The sequence below is a fragment of the Leopardus geoffroyi genome, chromosome D1, assembly GCF_018350155.1.
Source record: "Leopardus geoffroyi isolate Oge1 chromosome D1, O.geoffroyi_Oge1_pat1.0, whole genome shotgun sequence".
NCBI classification, from domain to species: Eukaryota; Metazoa; Chordata; class Mammalia; order Carnivora; family Felidae; genus Leopardus; species Leopardus geoffroyi.
Genome location: NC_059329.1, coordinates 26,074,132 through 26,093,880, shown reverse-complemented (window position 1 = coordinate 26,093,880; position 19,749 = coordinate 26,074,132). Strand labels below are relative to the sequence as shown.

Sequence of the window (19,749 nt, the reverse complement as noted above, 5' to 3'; positions counted from 1 at the left end):
TTGCAATTTTTAGGTTAGATGTATTGGATCACTAAACGTGTTATTAGGACACAGGTAATTGATTACAAACATCTGAAACACCAAGTTCAGATGGCTGCAGAGTTGCCCAGAAATAACCACCTTCAGTTTAGCTGCAGGTTTAGCAATAATAACTATTATTCCTAGGATATTTGGATGCTTCTTTCCAAGGAGAGGGAGTGCTGACTCAGAATGAGAGTAAGGAGCATCAGCACCCTCAAGCTTGCTCAAACACCTCTGACATTTGGCATACACATATGGAATCCATTTGTGCTTTCTCTGAACTAGATATAATAGTAACAAGGGGAAAGTTACCAAAATGTTTTGAGACTCTGAAGTAAAATATCTGTGTCATCCAACAAATGCATAAATCCTAGCTCCTTTCTATATTTACCTTCTCCACCGGTTGGGCATAACCCTTGAACATTCAGCCACTGCAGCTGAATTTCGGGGTGTGATCGCAAAACTCTGGGATGTGAAAATTTTCAAAAAGCATGCAGAATGTCATTACTGTAGTTGAGAGTAGGCAAGGGACTGGAGCCTTGGGCAAAACTTGCTTCCCATGCTGACTTGGTTTAATGTCCAGTACTGGCTTCCTTTTGACATCCCAGGAGGTTTTATGTTTAATGCTCACCAATCCTGGGAACAACACAAGCTATTGAATTCCTCTCTACATACATGTCCCTCTTTCCAGAGATGGCTCCCTGTGGTCCAAAGGTGACCCCCTGGAACTGCTGCAGTTTGGAGAAAGAGTAATTAAAAAAATTTTTTTAAATGTTTATTTATTTTTGAGAGAGAGACAGAACATGAGTGGGGGAGGACCAGAGAGAGAGGGGGACACAGAATCCGAAGCAGGTTCCAGGCTCTGAGCTGTCAGCACAGAGCCCGACGGAGGGCTTGAACCCATGAACCGTGGATCACGACCTGAACCGAAGTCTGACCCTTAACCAACTGAGCCACCCAGGCGCCCCGAAGGAAGAGTAATTTTTAAACTACGGGCTTGCGTTGAAATCAAGATCTCCAGTCTTCATGATTTATCTTGCTGTTTCTCTAGCACTTAGGAAGTACCCATTAAGACTTATGGATACTAAGTATACCTGTCTCCAGCAGATGGCTAGGATACCAGGATCCAATTTATTTGAAGTAGGCTTCTTTAAATGTTCCTATCCCAGTTTGTCCCTCTATGTACACTTCTCATTCTATCCCTGACCTTGTTCTCTGCTAGAAAACATCCAGAATCTTGGTCTTTAAAGAAACTTTGGTTATACTGGAGCTGGCAAGTGTGGGATTACTGAACATGTTCACTCCCTAATTTCTCCCCAGGATGTGTTGAAATCCTGCTTCACGTACATGCCCTTGAAATTGTGCTAAGTGTGGTCAAGGCCACATTTTATATTCAATGACACCCACTGAAATGACTGAATGCTGAGTGGACCCAAATCACTGCAGTGACATTAGATGATGCAGTATATTTGGCATCTGTAGGTTTTAAGACCAAAAGTTAAATTATGTAGGTTAACCACCACCTCCCAGCAACATTTAGATACCACATGAATCAGGAGTGAAAAGTACATATATAAAAGAAAACAACGAAAATAGAACGGTAGAATGTCAAGATCTATTCTGTTACACAGATGGTTATTGCAGGTGGAAGGAAGTGCTGCTCATCTCTGGAGGCTGAACAAAAGGAATAGGGAAGAACCAAGGGCAGTGCCATCCACAGGCAGCGGGTTCCTTGTGAGCTGCTTCACTTGCTCCAAAATCGCTTTTCAGTCTAGCCGCACACCTTCAGGTTTGCTACTCTTTCACCCTTGCTTGTCCTTCCTCTCCCCTGCCATGTCGCTTCCAGTCTTCTGGTCCATAACTCTGAATGAAGAAACCAACTGAAGGAACTTTTAGGCCTCCGATTCCAAATAATAACCGATGCGAGTTGGTTTTGGACCAAAATGCGCAAGAGCTGGAGCCACGAGGATCTTCCTGACTAGTGGCAACGCCCCCTCTCCTCCCCCGAGCGGTGACAGTATTCAGGGGTCAGTTGGGAGTGGAGAGGAGCCACTGCCGTAGTCTCGCAGGATAGCTCTTCCTGGTGTTACTGCTGCTGCGGCAGGTTTTTTATTTTTGCACCGCAGCACAATGCAGAAGCCGAGACATCACACTACGTCCGAATCCCTACGGCAGCAAGCATCTCAGCCCCCTTCCAGCTCCCCGCCGGCCCTCGCGCCCCCGGGGAAGGCGAGCCACGCGCCCCTCGCCGCCCCCCCGCAGTGCACGTGCGCTCCCGGGACAACAGCAGGCGAGGCCTGGGCGCGCCCCCGCCGCCCTCGGCCGCGCGCGCGCTCCGCCCGCCCTCCTCGCGCGTGCTCGTGCCCGCGGCCGCGGCGGCGCGCCTCTTCTCCCCGCTGCGGGCGTCGCGGGTGCAGGAGGAGGCGGAGCGGAGGAGGCGGAGGCTGGGCCGGCGGCGGGCTCCGGCTGGGCGCGCGCCGGCGAACGGGGCGGGGGCGGCCCGAAGGCGTCGGGGTGGGGGGCTCGGGCACCTCAGGACCGCGTCCCCGGGGCCGACTCCGCCGGGGGAGGGCGAGCGCGGTGCGTGTCGGAGGTGGGGACTCTGAGGCCGCGGCCCGGAGCCCGGCGTCCCCGCCCCCGAGCCTGACGGGGCGGCGAGGCGGGATGAGGCGCTGGCGCGGGGGGCGCCCGGCCGAGCCCCGGCGGCTGCCCTCGGCGGCTAGGCGCTAGGCTCCGTGGCGCGGGCGGTGCTCGGCGGCGGCGGCGGCGAGGAGGAGGAGGAGGGCGTCGGGCCCGGAGCCCGCGGAGGGCAGACACGGAGCGGCGAGCGGGGCGCAGCGACGCCGCGGCGGCGCGGCGGGGCCGCGGGGCTCGGTAAGGCGGGGGCCGCGGGAGGGCCGGGGGCTCGGGTGACGTGGGCAGGCGCCGCAGGGAAAGCTGCGGGGGCCTTGCTTGCCTTTTTAGAATAAATTCTTTTTAAAGTAAAGGTTCCGGATCGAATGTTCTTAGAAGACCATCTCGGGTTTCCCCCGGACCCCCCCTCCCCACGTCTTCCCCCCCCCCCGCCCCCCCTGCCCGGACTCATTTCCCCAGCCTCCTGGGGTGGACCGCGCTTTGGGCCGACCGCCTCCCGCGCTCGAATCCCCAGTCCCCCACTCCCCCCCCCCCCCAACCCCGGCCTGGGCGGACCAGGGGTTCGGACGGATTTCTGGCCTGCTGCAGTGCTTCGCGGCTGAGGCTCAAGTCAAGCAGGAGCCGTGACTCCCAGGGAATAGCTGAGTGGGGGCTCTGGGGACACGGGCGCTCCCAGAGGAGCCGCCGATGGAGCGTTTCCCTCCGCTGCTGCCCACGGGCGACCTCGCGGTGCCCGCCCCCCGGTGTGCGTAGGGCAGGCTGGGCGAGCCGTCTCTGCTCGCAGGGACTCCCTTGGAGTTTTCCCTCTCATCTTTCTAATTGGCTGAAGTTGCCGCTACATATTGGACGAAACTGGTGACTTAGTGCCCTCCCCAGCCCCCGTCCCGAGCTCACCGTATTGGGCCTTTCTCATTTTGTTGACTTGAGTAAATATGGGAAAGGTTTTCGCAAATAGATCACAAGTATCGGTAGGGAGGGAAAGTCAAACCTGATGTCGTAGCTTTAGTCTACTTCTGGACCCTTGATAACTTAACCTTCTGTTGCTGAAGCTTAAAGAAGGTGGAGGGGAGAAGACTCACAGCAGGATGCTTGGGATGCAGTTTAGTAGTTATCTTTTAGGAAATAGAATGTGGATAATTATAATTTTGATCTCCATGCAGAATTGCAATCTGCTTTTAAAGTGCTTGGGGCAGTGCGTGATGCTACGTGGGTAGCTGGCAGCTGAGCCACATTGCATTGTTGTCAGCATCTCTTTTATTTTCCATTCTTTCAGAGTTTTATTTGGCACAGATTTAGACCTTTCAAGTCCGTCTGAATGGGAATAACTTCTGATACAGTGGTTGCTTTTCCAAACGTTGTCCATATTCCTATTTATATTGGAAGAAGAAAAAGCATATGGTACTGGAGGACAGTGGCTGTTAGAGTCCAGATAATGTGCTAGTTTGATTCAGTAATAGGATTTGTTGTAATATGTTTGGGGAGTGATGGTTATAATTCTTTAGTATATTTTTCCTTATGGTGTAAATTGACATCTAACTCGGAGTCTTGTTATTTGCTCCTTGGACTTGAGAGTGAAGAAAATAGAAGCTTAACTGCTGCCACAACATGACCTCAGAGTTTTCAAGTACTCATTGGTATGAATTCTTTTCATTAGGGCTGTTCGTGAAGATGAGACATTATGGTGTTGTAATGTCCATTTACAGGAATATGTGGTATCTACTTCATTCCTAAAATTGGATATGTGGTGATTCTTTATAGAACAAGTCTCTAGAATGGGGTGAGTTTGGAACCGTGTCTTCTTCATACCATCGTCCCTATAAGCAGCCCATGGAATAAAGCAGCACTTTGGACAGAGACTTGTCCTGCCATAGCTGGCGTGGAGGCCCAGTTTACTGTATGGTCGTGCACATTGAGGTGGGCGATAAAGTGTAAGTGGGCCAGAGAGGAAATGTTAGTTGGAAGAACCTTCCCCGGTTATATAACTGTTTTGTTTTCGAGGGAGTGACTAGGAAGCAGCCAGGCAGGTTCAACTGTCGTTAGAGTCTTTGATGTTGGTTTGAATTCCAGTTGTTATGTTCCTTTTATTTTCTTTTCCCAACCCCCACATCATATTCCAGTCATCGGTTGGGTGAGACTTTAATGGCAATACATTCATCTCCACCTCCCATTCTCTTTCTCTTATTCTGTCTTTAGATGTCTTATTCAGCAGTGTTTCCCCTTTCCCAGCTGGCCTGGGTATATTGTCTGCACAGTATATATAGATTCACTGTTGACTGTAAATGCATTTAACAAATGTCAAGGAGTAGCACCTGTTTTCTTCAGAAGACTGTGGTGGCAGAAGAAAAATGGAACAAGATGAATGTTGTTCAATGTATTTTAAAGGTTGTATTATGTTGTGTTTATAGATAATGGTTAATATTCTTGAGAATTTAGGATTTCACCTGTTAACATGAAACCTGATGTCCATGGAAGTAGTTAAGAGACAGCAGGCCTTGAAATCAGGTCATGGTTGCAGTTCTGCCGCTTAGTAGCTGTGTGGCCTGGTTCCTTCTTTGGGAAAGTTATTTACATTTCCGAGCTTGTTTTCCTTAGGTATAAAACAGAGATGAGGGGGCTCGCATTGTCTTCCTTACAGAGTTGTTGTGAAGGATGAGATGAGAGAATGTGAAACTGCTTTGTAAGATATTTTATACATGTAAGGTATTACTGTTATTACGTATAAATTTGCTATTTAATTGTTTTCAGTATGTTAACATCAATTTTAGAAAATGTGCATGAGGAATGAGAATGTGTTAGATTTCTTCCACTTCCAAAATTTTGTGGTTCTTTCTCATTCTTAGGAAATCCATATGTAGTACCTATAGTTTTGGATTCTTTGGAAATTTTGATTATTCTGGGACAGATGTCAAGCTTATTGAGACTTAAGCTTCTTTATTTTATTTTTTTAAATGTTTATTTTGAGAGAGAGAGTGAGAGCAAGAGTGTGTGTGCACGGGACAGAGAGAGGGGGAATGAGATAATTCCAAGCAGACTCCTTGCTGTCAGTGCAGAGCCTGATGTGGGGCTCCATCCCACAAACCGTGAGATCATGGCCTGAGCCGAAGTCAACAGTCAGATGCTTCACTGACTGAGCCACCCAGGTGCCTAAATTCTGAAGAAGTTACAAGTTAGGATTTGTGAGAAGAGGGTTGAGTAAAAAAATATTTTATATTTGTCTGCCTCATTTATTATAGAAGTTGGCAGAATTCAGTCTGTAGGCCAAATGTGGCCCACAGTTTGTTTTTTGTATGGCCTATGAGCTAAGAATGATTTAAAAACTTTTAAATAATAGGAAAAAAATAAAAAAAGACATTTCATAACGTGTACAAGTTATATAACATTCAAATATCAGTGTCCATAAATACAGTTTTATTGGAACACAGTCTTGCTCATTTGTTTATGTATTGTGTGTGGCTACATTGGCAGTGCAACAGCAGAGTTCTTGTAGCAGAGACAGTATGGCTGGCAAAGCCTAAAATATTTATCTTCTGGCCCTTTACTGAAAAAGTTTGCCAACCCCTGATTTAGGACTTGGACATTTTTGCTTTACTTAGCATATGCCTTATTTCCTGTCATAGCATTACAGGGGTTAAGACCCCTTGAAAGACTCTAATTTCTGCTTTGGAGCCATGTAGTCTTACGTTCGAATGCCAGCTGCGATACTTACAAACTTTGATCCGGGGCAGACTAATGTCTTGGTGCCTCAGTTACCTCCTTGATTCACAGTGACACTAGAATCTGTCTTAGAAGTTGTACTGTTGATTAGCTGAAGTGGCACTTGTCAGTGCTTAACACAGTATAAGCATATAGTAAGCACTCAGTGAGTTACCGATGATTATGATGGTGGTGGCTAAACACTATGCCTGAAATATCGTAGGCCACCTTTGCCCCTGTATCGTAGAGTTGTTTTCCTGGGCGGTATGCTGCTCGTTACAGAATTTTCTCCTTCACTGAAACCATTAGTTTAGTTCACGACTGATAATTGGAATAACTTGAGAAATTTCCCATATATTGTACTGTAGTTTTATTAATCACTTGCTTATTTAGATGATTAAGAATGGATGGAAAGAAAGTTCAGCTGTTTTTCGGAGATCCTGGTTTTTGACCATTCCCTGATACTGTTCTATGTTGCAAACTGAAGTTAAATACCACTTCTCATTTGGTACTGGTATCCTTTCTTTCTCTTTCTTTCTTTCTTTCTTTCTTTCTTTCTTTCTTTCTTTCTTTCTTTCTCTTGAGAGATATGTGAGAAAAACCTATCTTAATGAGGCCACGGTGTTAGATAACTTTTCTTACATGTATACGATACTCTAAATTTTCCTTATGATTTGCATTAGCATCCCTATTAACATCCTGTTCAGAGTTGAAATAATAAAACTTAATATTTTATTCTAAAATTTTTTTAACTTTTATTTATTTTTGGGAGACAGAGAAAGACAGAACATGAGTGGGGGAGGGGCAGAGAGAGAGGGAGACACAGAGTCCCAAGCAGGCTCCAGGCTCTGAGCTGTCAGCACAGAGCCCGATGCAGGGCTCAAACCCACGAACTGCGAGAACATGACCAGAGCCGAAGTCAGGCACTCAACTGACTGAGCCACCCAGGTGCCCCTTAATATTTTTTTTCTAAAGGTAGACCTAGTTTACTGTCTAGAGGCTTTGATATTAGGCTGTTTTTTGAAGTATTTGGTTTAAATTATCTTACAATTGAGAAATTGGATGTGCTTCTCAACTTCAAGTGCTGGTTTATTTAACATGAATACCAAATTAAGAGTGAGCAAATAAAGGTCATTGTTCTGACTGAGTTGAACAAAATAGAATTGGGGTCATTGTGGCGCTTGCATTCCTACAAATGTGCAGTTTCTGCCTTGAATGATGCTTAAGTGCAGTGGGATGATCCAAGGGAGATAAGGGAGGACATTAATATTCCCACACTGTCCTTGGTAGAAAAAAAGGGGGATGGAAGCAGAGGGGCTCTCCGATAAAACTGTAGAGCAGCAGTACCTGGAAAAGTGAAGTTCAGGCTTCTGTTTGTAGCACCTCAGTATTTCCTCTTGAGGTTAAAACAGAAAAAACAACCAGAGATTGACTATCTAGAGAGATGAAGTTTGAGAGCAAATATTCGCCAAGGTAGTAAAATATAAAGATCTGATAAAATAGATGCAGTTTCACAGTATTCCTGGACAAGGGGGCCTGGTATTGAAAGGAGATAAAAGGAAGGTAAAAGGAAATGAGAAATAAATAAGGTGTTTGGTTTCATTTCCCATATCAAATATATGGACCAGAGTGTTCAGAGTAGAAGTAGAGTTCTGGTTTTCAGAGAGATCTTATTATTTGACTTACAGTCATATATCCATTTAGTACCTTATTTTATACTGTGGATTATAATGTACATTAGTATTGGAGGTTGTAGAGGTTGGAAAGCATCGAGAGGAAAAGCATGCATGACCCGTGCATTATGGAAGTGTTATGATATGTTTATGTTGTCTCTATCAGAAAAGAAAAGCACCTTTTCCTGGGTAAGAATTCTAAAGCAGGTATTGTGTTTCTTTGCCTTTAAATAGTAAAATCTTTATTATCTGGGGTTCAGTCTTGTAATCTTGGGCAGGGCTTGATCTTCACTGTTTTTATTACTGTGTGTGTAGGATGGAAATATTAAATCCTGTTCCTCTTTGGAGAGATGTGTGGTAAAAAGACATTCATTCATTCACTCACACATTCATTCATTTATTATTTCAGAGAGAGAAAGAGCGTGTGAGTGGGGGAGAGGGGCAGAGGGAGAGAGGGCATGGAGCCCGATGTGGGGCTTGATCCCATGGCCTTGAGATCATGATCTGAGCCAAAATCAAGAGTCAGACGCTCAACCAACTGAACCACCTGGGCGCCCCAAAAGACTTTAAGATGAGTAGCATTTTCAACAGTTTTGAAGAACGTATTATGTGAAGTTCACTATATTTTCCAGTGTATTAAACACAGACCAAAAAGTGAAGTAACCTTTAACAAAGAAGGAGATTTCAACTCGAAGTCAGAGGACTTGGGTTCTTGTCTGGCTCTGCTGTAAACAGTCTGTGACTCTGGACAAGTAATTCCTGTCTCTGAACCTTATTTTCCTTATTTCTGAAGTGAGGGGTCAGACTAGGGGTCTCTCTGATAGCCTTTCTTGTTTCAGAATTCCTTGATTCTCTAATTTTTTGAAAAAATAGGACCCATTCTCTTGCACTTGCCCAGTTTGCATTGACCTACCCAAGTAAAACATGACAGTCCTTATTAGTTGCTTTATATTTGGTGGTCTTCCAGATTCAGTAGCAATGGTGGCTCCAGTAGGATGAGGGGAACCAAATCTCTTTTATCAATGAACTGAAAAGTATCCATTGAGTACATACTATGTATTTTGCATCTTGCTAGATAAAGTGCAAAATAGATATTAAAAAAGGTGTCATTGAGTCTCTCAGGAAGTGTTCATTTCATTGGGAAGATAACTGTATTATGAAAAAGAATATTATAAAAGATTAGGCAGAAAGACAGTGGGATGATCCTTGATGTGGCAATTTGAGGACTTGGGGATGTACTATTGGAGAGGATACTTTGTGGTCTTGAACATTTGTAAAATGAGTCTTGTAGACTCCCTCCAGCTCTAAAACTTGGTCATCTTCTCTTTGACAGAGAAGCAACTGTTTGAATCAGCCTGTCAGGAGACAACCCATGTGAATTGCTCATTCCAGGCCAGATTTTTACGCTCATTCTGTGTAATAGCTTGATTTACTAGACGCTGGGAAAGAATTACTTAAACTTCCTGGAAATGCATTCAAGGGACAACTTTTCTTCTGAAAAGTCAAGCATGTGAGAAGTGGTAAGACACAAGGGTCCCTGCTTCTGCGGCAATAAATTTGTGCCTTGGATCTCCTTCATTTTTGCCTTCTTTAGGTCTTCACTTCTGCACTTATTTTCTTCCCTAAATTATTCTCTCCTTACTGGATCATCTCTTTTTGTATGCTGGCATGCTTCATATTACTTGCAGTAGCAATGATTAATCATTCACCAAATGCCATTGTTTGTGGCTCCCTTTCAGTAACAGGACCCTCAAGTTTTATCTGGGCACATGACTGCCCAGCTAGACTACATTTCCTCTCTTATAGCTAGGTGTGGCCATCTGACTAGGTTTTGGCTAAATGGATGTGACCAGAAGTGATGTGTGTGATTTCTGGGTAATGGCCTTAGGAAGCTAGTTTCCTTCTACTTCCTCTTTCCCCCTTTCGCTGAGGACAGTGTGGTGCTGATGCATGTTACCATTACAGGTGAGAGCAACATTTAGTGGGAGAAGGATCAATAAAATGAATCTTTGGATGATCTCGTGGAGCAGAGCCATCTACTAGCCTTGAACTACTCATTTATCTTCGGATGGTTAAGTGAGAGAGGAATAAAATTCTATCTTGTTTGAGCCACTAATATCTTAACTGAATACATCATTTCTCTACATTACCCTCTCCTCCACCTTATGATTCATTTCAGCTGTCGCCCAATTTCTTTGATCGCTTTACAGCAACAGTTGTTTATATTGGCTGTGTCTACTTTCTCACCACTTACTCTCTTATTTTTCTTTTTAAGTGTATTTATTTATTTTGAGAGAGAGAGAATGCAAGTGGGGTAGGGGCAGAGAGAGAGAGAATCCCAAGCAGACTTTGCATCACCAGTGCAGAGCCCAATGCAGGGCTTGAACTCACTAACTGTGAGATCCTGACCAGAGCCGAAGTCAGACGCTTAATCAACTGAGCCACCTAGGCTCCCCATATTCTCTTCTTTGGCCTGATCCATTTGAGCACTCTACTGAAATTGTTTTTTTCCCCCAGTTTTATTGAGAAATAATTGACATCATTGTATTAGTTTAGGCTTAAACTAAATACAGCATGACGTTTTGGTTTATGTATGTTGTGAAATGATTACCACAATAGGTTCAGCTAACATTCATCTCATATAGACATAATAAAAAGAAAAGAAAAAAAAAAAGCTCTCTTTTAGGAACATCTTCCTGATATATCCCACAGCAGTGTCAGCTGTTGTTGTCCTGTTTGCGTGACATCCCTAGTACTTATTTATCTTATAACTAGAAGTTTGTACTTTTTACCACCTTCCTTCAATTTCTCCTTCCCCCCCATTCCCACCTCCAGCAACCAAAAATTTTCTCTTTCTATGAGTTTGGGGCTTTTAAATGTAATGTAATTTTTCGAATATTTTACATATAGCTGAGATCTTAGAGTATTTGTCTTTCTCTTACTTATTTCACTTAGCATAATGCCCTTGAGGTCCATCCATGTTGTTGCCACTGGTGAGTTTCCTTGTTGTTGTTGTTGTTTTAAGTGGCTGAATAATACTGCATTGTATACATACACCACAGCTTTTTTATCCATTCATCTATTGATAGACACTTAAGTTGTTTCCATGTCTTGGTTATTATAAATAATGCTGCAGTGAATGTGGGGGTACAGATATCTTTTGCAGCTAGTGTTTTTGTTACCTTTGGATCTGTTCCCAGAAGTGGAATTGCTGGATCATATGGTAGTGCTGTTTTAGTTTTTTTGAGGATCCCACACGGTTGTTCATAGCGGCTATCCCAGCTTGCAGTCCCACCAGCAGTGTACAAGGGCTCCCTTTTCTCCACATCCAGGCCAGCATTTGTAATCTCTTATCTATTTGATGGTGGCCGTTTGAATAGGTGTGAGGTAAGATTTCGTAGGTGTGGTTTTAATTTGCATTTCCTTAGTGACTACTGATGTTGAACATGTTCATGTACTTGTTGGCCTTTCATAGATCTTCTTTGGAGAAATGTCTGTTCAGGGACTTTGCCCATTTTTTAACTGGGTCATTTATCTGCTTGCTTGCTATTGAGTTGTACAAGGTTTTTATGTTTTGGATATTGCCCTTTATCATATATATGCTTTGTAAATATATTTTTTCATTTCTGTCTTTGATCGTTTCTTTTGCTGTGTAGAAGCTTTTTAGTTTTGCAGTCTCATTTGTTCGTTTGTTGCTTGTGCTTTAGATTACTATGGTGACTATAGCTTTACAATATAGCTTGAAATTAGGAAGTGTGATACCTCCTTTTTTTGTTCTTCTTTCGTAGGAGATTTCTTTGGCTCTTTGAGATCTTTTGTGGTTTCATATAAATTTCAGGGGTGTTTTGCCTGCTACTGTAAAACATGCCTTTAGAATCTTGATAAGGATTGCTTTGAATCTAAAAATGGCTTTTGGTAGTATTGATATTTTAACAGTATTCTTTCAGTCTGTGGGCTACCTTTCCATTTATTTGTGTCTTTTGATTTCTTTCATCAGTGTCTTATAGTTTTCAGTGAGAGATCTTTCACCTTCTTAGTAAAATTTATGTGTAAGTATTTCATTGTTAAAAAAAATTTTTTTAAATGTGTATTTATTTTTGAGACAGAGAGAGAGAGAGAGACAGAGCGCAAGCAGGGGAGGGCCAGAGAGAGGGAGAGACACAGAATCCGAAGCAGGCTGTGGGCTCAGAGCTGTCAGCACAGAGCCTGATGTGGCACTTGAACTTGCGAACCATGAAATTATGACCTGAGCCTAAGTCAAGAGACTTAAACCGACTGAGCCACCCAGGTGCCCCAGTACTTTATTGTTTTGGTGTTATTATAAGTGGAATTGATTTATTTCTTTTTCAGAAATTTTGTTGTTAGTGTATAGAAAAGCTACTGATTTTTGTCTAATGACTTTGTATCCTGCAACTTTACTGAATTCGTTGATTAGATCTAACGGTTTTTGATTAAGTCTAGAGATAACTTCTTCCTTTCCAATTCTGATACCTTGTTTTCTTTTTCTTGCCTGATAGCTCTAGCCAGGACTTCCAGTATGAGGTTAACTGTGGGTGTGTCATGTATGGCCTTTATTATGTTGAGATATGTTCCTTCTTTTGTAGAACAGAGGAATTTACCTCTCTTTTTGTGAGGAGGCACATGACAAGAGTAAGCAGACAGCAGGGACTTTTAAGACAGAAAGGTTATCTCAGGTTAAGCTTTCTTTCACTTTGCCTCATGTTTCTTACCAGTTGTCTCTGCATACTTCATAAGCTCCATGTTCATAGGATTATTGAATATTGCAGTTACATAGGCTTCTAGGGAAAATGTGGTCTTGGCCTTCTCCAAAATCAGAATTCCTTGGAAAATAATCATCTGCCCTCTACTTCTGTGTTTGTAGTGTCTGAAAACTCAGTTATATGACTGCCCAACTCTTTTTAAAAAGAGTTTTTCTTGTTTAAAAATTACTCATTATGTTAAAATGGAATGTACGTCCTTGCATTTTCAACACAACACAGATCTGCTTTATTTTTCACATGATAGCTCTTTAGCTGTCATGTGAAAAATGGCTGATTCTTTTATCTTCCCACCAGCATTTTCTCTTTCCAGGCTAAATGTACTACTTTTCTTCAACTATTCCTCATATGACAAGGGATTCAGATTCTCTTCCAGGCCCATCCCTAACATTTCTGGGACTCATGGCAAGAATCCAAAAGAAAGTCCATATGCCATATGTCTAAAAATTTACAAGTTACAAATTGAGCTTGCTGATAAAGATGTTCTGTTGCCTACCTTTATAAATAAAACTTCATAATGACCTAAAATCAGAGTCAAACAGGGAATTCTCAGACTCCTCTGTGTTTCACTCTATAACATACTGAAGTGTAAAGAATGAACTTCTAACCTGACCTCCTCTTTTCATCCCAGGTTCCTTGCATGAGGGACTTTGTACTTGCACATGTGTGGACTTACAGCCTATATATACATCACCACATACCTTTCACACAGCAACTTTTTTTCTTTAAAGTTTATTTATTTATTTATAGTAATCTCTACACCCAATGTGGGCTCAAACTCAGGACCCCATGATCGAGAGTCACATGCTCTCCCAACTGAGCCAGCCAGGTGCCCCACATAGCAACCTTTTGACCATCTCTTTGGCCTGGGGCTGTAAATACTAACAGTCGAATCATCTGCCCTTGGGAGGACCAACTTGGAGAAGAGGCCTGAGCAGACCACTAAATAGGAGATTCTGGGGTCCTGGGTAAGAGGAGGCTGGGGTGTGTTGGCTTCAGTTGTGTATACTTTTAGGCCCTGAGTGTAACTGGCCTCATGGTCAAGGGTGTGGCCAGCAGGAGGCCAGTGCATGGCCCTCCAAGGATGCAGGCCTAGAATGGGGGTTCTGGTTTCTTAGGTCCAAGGTAGTACTGTTCTATCACAGTCCCACTTTGGTCTTTATTGTTTGCCACAGCTGGCTATTGTGGAAAGTGTTACATTCCCTCTTAACAGTGCTCCACATTAGACGTGTTGTTTTAATTAGAACTTCTTAACCAGTGTGCCAGACAGTGCTTTGGATCTGTTACAGATGGGCCAGACAGACTGATTTCCTGAATCCTTACAGAGGATGATCAGTGACAGAGTGGTAAGGGCTTCTAGGCTGATCATTATTGGCCACTAGCAGCATGGCCCATTTGCCTCAGTAGTCTGTACTGGTCCTATCGTTTTCTGTACGTGTCATAAGTGAAAAAGATTGGGAAACCCTGCTCTAGACTGATGGGTGGTAACTATGCAGGTCTCATAGTATAAAGTGTTTTGCATATAGCTTTAACATTTTTTATAACATTATTTGGTTTGCTTGACAACGTTGGAGGTGTCACAGTAGGTTTGTACCTTTCTTATTAAGGAGGCTGTAGATGTAGGTTACATGGCTTAATCTAGCCACATATTCTCAGTCAAGTAGGGCGTCGAAAATAGGACTCCATTCTTCTGACTCTTATTTTGGTATATTCTCTCTACTAACCCAAATTGGCTTTAATCTATTTTTTTTGGACAGCCTATCACTTCTGGTTCATTTAGGGCATGCAGGCAATTACATTCTTTTAGAGTTTTTCTATTCCAACTTCTGTTAGGTCATCTGCCTTTGTTGATACTTTTTAACCTAAAGACTGTTTTACATTTAATCCCATGAAGAAGTAGTTTTTTTTGTTTGTTTGTTTTTTGTTTTTCCTTTGGCTATTTAATTGATCACATCATTTTGAACCTTGATTCTCTGTATTCATTTTGATAGCTCTTGTCCCTAATTAGTGTCATATTTATGGCTGACTCTTGGACCACATGGGTTTGAACTGTGCAGGTCCACTTATGTGCAGATTTAAAAAATAAATACAGTGCAATACTGTGAACATATTTTTCTTAGGATTTTCTTGATAACATTTTTTTCAAGTTTATTAGAAGAATACACCATATAATACATATAACACACGAAATGTATATTATTTGACTCTGTGTTATTGGTAAGACTTCTGGTCAGTAGTAGGACATTAGCAGTTAAGTTTTTGGGGAGTCAAAACTAGATAGATTAGTTGTATCTAATCAAAAGTTAAGGCACCCTTAACTCCTGCATTGTTCAAGGGTCAGCTGCAGTTACTACAGTGATGTTTGTTCAGAAGGGTTGCCATGAGTTGTTTATAAAAGGTTAGATTACATTAAGGCAGGAAAATGTACAGTGCATCTTAGAAATATTTCTTTCATTAAGCAGTTATGATAAAAAATGCTAGCACTTAAAACTAAATTTATTACTCCTTTTATTTAGTACCTATTTTGTATTGATCTTTACAAAAGTTATTTTAATCTTAAAAAAAGTGGCCATTTGCTCAGGTTACCCAATGAAATGGTGGATTGATTCAGAATTCAAGTCTAGGTGTGCTTGACCTCAAAGTTTTCTTCAGTGCTACTCTATGTGTATTGGGAAATGACTTCTAAACATTTAATTTGGGCTGGGAAAGGGATGTTTCCCAGATTTATACTCTTTGTTTTTTTAAAGATTTTATTTTTATTTTTTTAAAGATTTCGTTTTGAATATTAGAGGTTTACTTAAAGTGGTAGATTCTTAGAGACCACAAGTTGGTAGAGGGAGAGAGAGGATCTTAAGGAGGCTCCATGCCCAGTGCAGAGCCTGATGTGGGGCTTGATCCCATGGTGGTGAGATCATGACTTGCACTGAAATCAGGAGTCAGATGCTTAACTGACTGGGTCACCCAGGTGCCCCTAAAGATTTTATTTTATTTTATTAAAAAAAAATTTTTTTTTAACATTTATTCGTTTTTTTGAGAGAGAGTGAGTGGGGGAGGGGCACACACATACACAATCCAAAGCAGGCTCCAGCCTCTGAGCTGTCAGCACAGAGTCCAATGTGAGTCTCGAACTCACGAACCATGAGATCGTGACCTGAGCCAAAGTTGGCTGCTTAACCGACTGAGCCACCCAGGCACCCCTAAAGATTTTATTTTTTAGATGATCTCTCCACCCAATGTGGGGCTCAGACTTACAACCCCGAGATCAAGAATTATATGCTCCACGGGTCGAGCTAGTCAGGTGCCCCCCAGATTTATGTTTTTATATTTAGAATAACTAATTCTCTAATGTTACTCATGCACATATTCTCTCCTCCCCCTAAGAATTATCTGGTCTAAATGTCAATAGTGCTGAGGTTAAGAAACCATGCTCTAAGTGTTTTAAGTAGTCCAGGTTTTACTTTGAATATGTAGGTGCTTTTGTATTCAGCTGACTATTATGATGATAGGTATTAGGATGTATGAGTGATACGAAGCTCCTTCTGCCTCCACAGTCCATGTTCTTTTTCTCTTTTAAAATGTTTACTTTTGAGAGAGAGAGAGAGCACAAGCAAGAGAAGGGCAGAGAGAGGAGGACAGAAGATCCTAAGCGGGCTCTGTGCTGACAACAGTGAGCCCAATGTGGGGGTTGAACCCCCAATCCTGAGATCATGACCTGAGCCAAAGTTGGATGCTCAACCAACTGAGCCACCCAGACGCCCTCACAGCCCATTTTCTTAATCTGTCTGCCTCACAGCCCATTTTCTTAATCTGTCTGCCTCCACTTGGAAGCAGGTGGTCAGTGAGAGGAGAGCATGATGTTTATCCATTTCAATTCTAGAAAATCTGAGATTTAATCTAAAAGGCTTTTCTGAGTGGTGAAGGTTAGATTTTTTTTTTTTTTTTACGTTTTAATGCTTATTTCTGTTAGAACTTTTGATGGGGGAAGAAAAAAGCTTGTGAAGAAGCATGAGCAACTAAGCTGACTTTTGTGTACTAACTCACTAGCCAGGATAATTTTTGAGGAGTTGTATTTGTGGCTTAACGCACACATTTGAAGGAATGGTTGCTTGGCATTCTGATATAAGTACTGTCTTTTTGCTGGGTTTTGAGTTTCAAGATATGACCAGAATGTCACCATAGCACTTTTCCCAGTTTCTTCACAGTAACTTTCCCAGACTTGAGTTTGTGTTCCTTTGATCTGGATTGCTGATCCCACCTCCTTACACTTGAATTTCATTGTATACCTCTCACCAACCAGGAATAAGAGGTTCCCTATGCCTACTGGACTTACTACTCTTGCTTGTTTTTCAAGGAGCTCTTCTTTATAATCCTCAGTTCAGGATTTGGTTTCACTCAGTGGTAAATATCTGTCTTATGTTATCAACTGCCAACATTATTTAAGTATTATTGACATGCCAGGAACTATTCCTAAGCCCCTTGCATGTATTATTGGTTTAATCATCACAGTTGCCTCATGAAGTAGTTACTCATACTAATTTTTTTATTGTAAAATTTACATAACAAAATTTGCCATCCTAACCATTTTTAGATGCTCAGTTCAGTAGTGTTAAGTATATTCGCATTGTTGTGAAACAGATCTCCAAAACTTTTACTTCTTTCAAAGCTAATTCTCCGTGCCCATTAGACCACAACTCATTTCTCCCTCCTCACAGCCCCTGGTAAACCCCCATTTTACTTTCTGTCTCTATGAATAATGACTACTTCAGTTGCCTCATATAAGTGAAATCATACAGTGTTTTTCTTTTCATGGCAGACTTGTTTCACTTAGCATAACGTCCGTACGTTTCATCCATACTGTAGCATGTGACAAGATTTCCTTCCTTTTATAGGCTGAGTAATACCACGCTGTATGTATCTACCGCATTTTGTTTGTGCACTTGTTCATCGACGGACACTTGGGTTGCTTCTGCCTCCTGGTTATTGTGAACACCGCTGCTGTGAGCAGGAGTGTGCAGACATCCCTGAGATTCTGCTTTCAGTCCTTGAGATATGTACCAAGAAGTAGAACTGCTGGTTCCTATGGTAATTCGGTTTTTAATTTTTTGAGGAACTGCCATACCGTTTTCTACAGCAGCTGTACCACTTTACATTCCTACCAGCAGTACCCAGCATGGCAGTTTTTTTTTCCACATCCTCATCGGCACTTGTTATTTTCTATTATTTTTATTTTTTTGCTAGTAGCCATCCTAATGGATATGAAGTGGTATCTCATTGTGGTTTTGATTCGCATTTGCCTAATGATAGTGATACTGAGTATTTTTTCATATGCTTGTTGCTCATTTGTGTATCAGTTTTTGGAGAGCTATCGATTCAGGTTCTTGGCCCATTTTTTATTCGGGTTTATGTTGTTGTTGAGTCGTTGGAGTTTTTAAAATACATTCTGGGTATCAGTCTCTTACCAGATACATGATTTCAGATATGTTTTACCATTCTGTGGGTTGCCTTTTCACTTTGTTAATAGTGTCTTTTGATGCACAGAAAGTTTTTAATTTTGATGAAGTCTAGCTTATCGATTTTGTGTTTTGTTTCCTTGTCCTTTTGGTGTCATATCTAAGAAGTCACCAACAATTAAGTGTTATGATGTTTTTTCCTTATGTGCTCTTCTAGAGTTTTATAATTTTAGCTCTTTTCTGTGGATCTTTGATCCTGTTTAATTTTTCTGTATAGTATAAGGGTCCAATTTCTTTTTTTTTTTTTTTTTTTTTTTTTTGCATATGGACATCCAGTTTTCCCAATACCATGTTGAAAAGACTGCCCTTTCCGCATTGAATGGTCTTGGCACCGTTGTTGAAAATCATTTGACCAAATATGTGGGTATTTGTACTGTTTTTGTAGATGAGGTGATTGACATAGACATGTGACTGATACAGTATTAACACATTTTTTTTTTAAAGAATTAACCCTGAAGTAATTTATATTTGGTACAGTAAGATGAAAGAGGTTTTTAGGGTTGTGAGGTCTTTTTTATGTGGTAGGAGAATAAGTATCAGTAACTGTGCACCCCAGTTCTGATAGGTTGTCAACTCTATGCACTAAGCCAGTGATTTTGAAACTCTTAGCAATAAAACTGCTATTTTCCTAAAGCAAAATCTTAGATGGACCTTCAGTGTTTCTACTGTTAATTAGTATTTTGTTAGTATATATTCATCTGAAAATGTATAATATTTACCCATTTTAGCTAGTGGATGATAACACAAGTTCATGCATTTGTCGTTTCCAGTGTGTTGAAAACATGTGTGTGTTATGGTTTTAAAAATTTGTGCCTGAGGGGCACCTGGGTGGCTCAGTTGGTTAAGCGTCTGACTTTGGCTCGGGGTCATGATCTTGCAGTTTGTGAGTTCAAGCCCCATGTCGGGTTCTGTGCTGACAGCTCAGAGCCTGGATCTCGCTTCAAATTCTGTGCCTCCCTCTCTGTCTGTTCCTCCCCCACTCACACTCTGTCTCACTGTCTCTCTCTCTCCAAAATAAATAAAGAATAAAAATTTTTTTTTTAATTTGTGCCTGTTATAGTTTTAGAAATAGGTAATCATGGGGCGCCTGGGTGGCGCAGTCAGTTAAGCGTCCGACTTCAGCCAGGTCACGATCTCGCGGTCTGTGAGTTCGAGCCCCGCGTCAGGCTCTGGGCTGATGGCTCAGAGCCTGGAGCCTGTTTCCGATTCTGTGTCTCCCTCTCTCTCTGCCCCTCCCCCGTTCATGCTCTGTCTCTCTCTGTCCCCCCAAAAAATAAATAAACGTTGAAAAAAAAATTAAAAAAAAAATAGGTAATCATGTACTTACAGGAACACCTTGAAATCAGATGTTTGCAGAACGCCTAAAGCTCTGCTCAAGGCATCCCCTTCTGCCCTTTTTTAAATTAGATTTTAAAAATGTTTTTTCTTTTTTTAGAAAAA

General features: G+C 41.9%; 2 protein-coding genes across 3 annotated transcripts in view; one reads left to right on the top strand and one right to left on the bottom strand.

Moving 5' to 3' along the window:
* Positions 1-2,740: 2,740 nt before the first annotated feature.
* LOC123600379 (oleosin-B6) lies at positions 2,741-17,916 on the bottom strand. The gene is made up of 3 exons (XM_045482452.1): positions 17,719-17,916; positions 3,324-3,470; positions 2,741-2,977 (listed from the first exon to the last, which is right to left on the bottom strand). Exons 1-3 carry the CDS (start codon positions 17,914-17,916, stop codon positions 2,741-2,743), a joined length of 582 nt encoding a protein of 193 aa, XP_045338408.1.
* ARHGAP32 (Rho GTPase activating protein 32) overlaps positions 2,813-19,749 on the top strand; it is a 298,650-nt gene continuing 281,713 nt past the window's right edge. Inside the window, exon 1 of one of the 2 annotated variants that reach the window (XM_045483461.1) lies at positions 2,813-2,895. The gene's annotated coding sequence lies outside the window, so the exon portion shown is untranslated. The remainder of the gene's footprint in view (positions 2,896-19,749) is intronic. The other variant, XM_045483459.1, reaches the window with a different exon arrangement.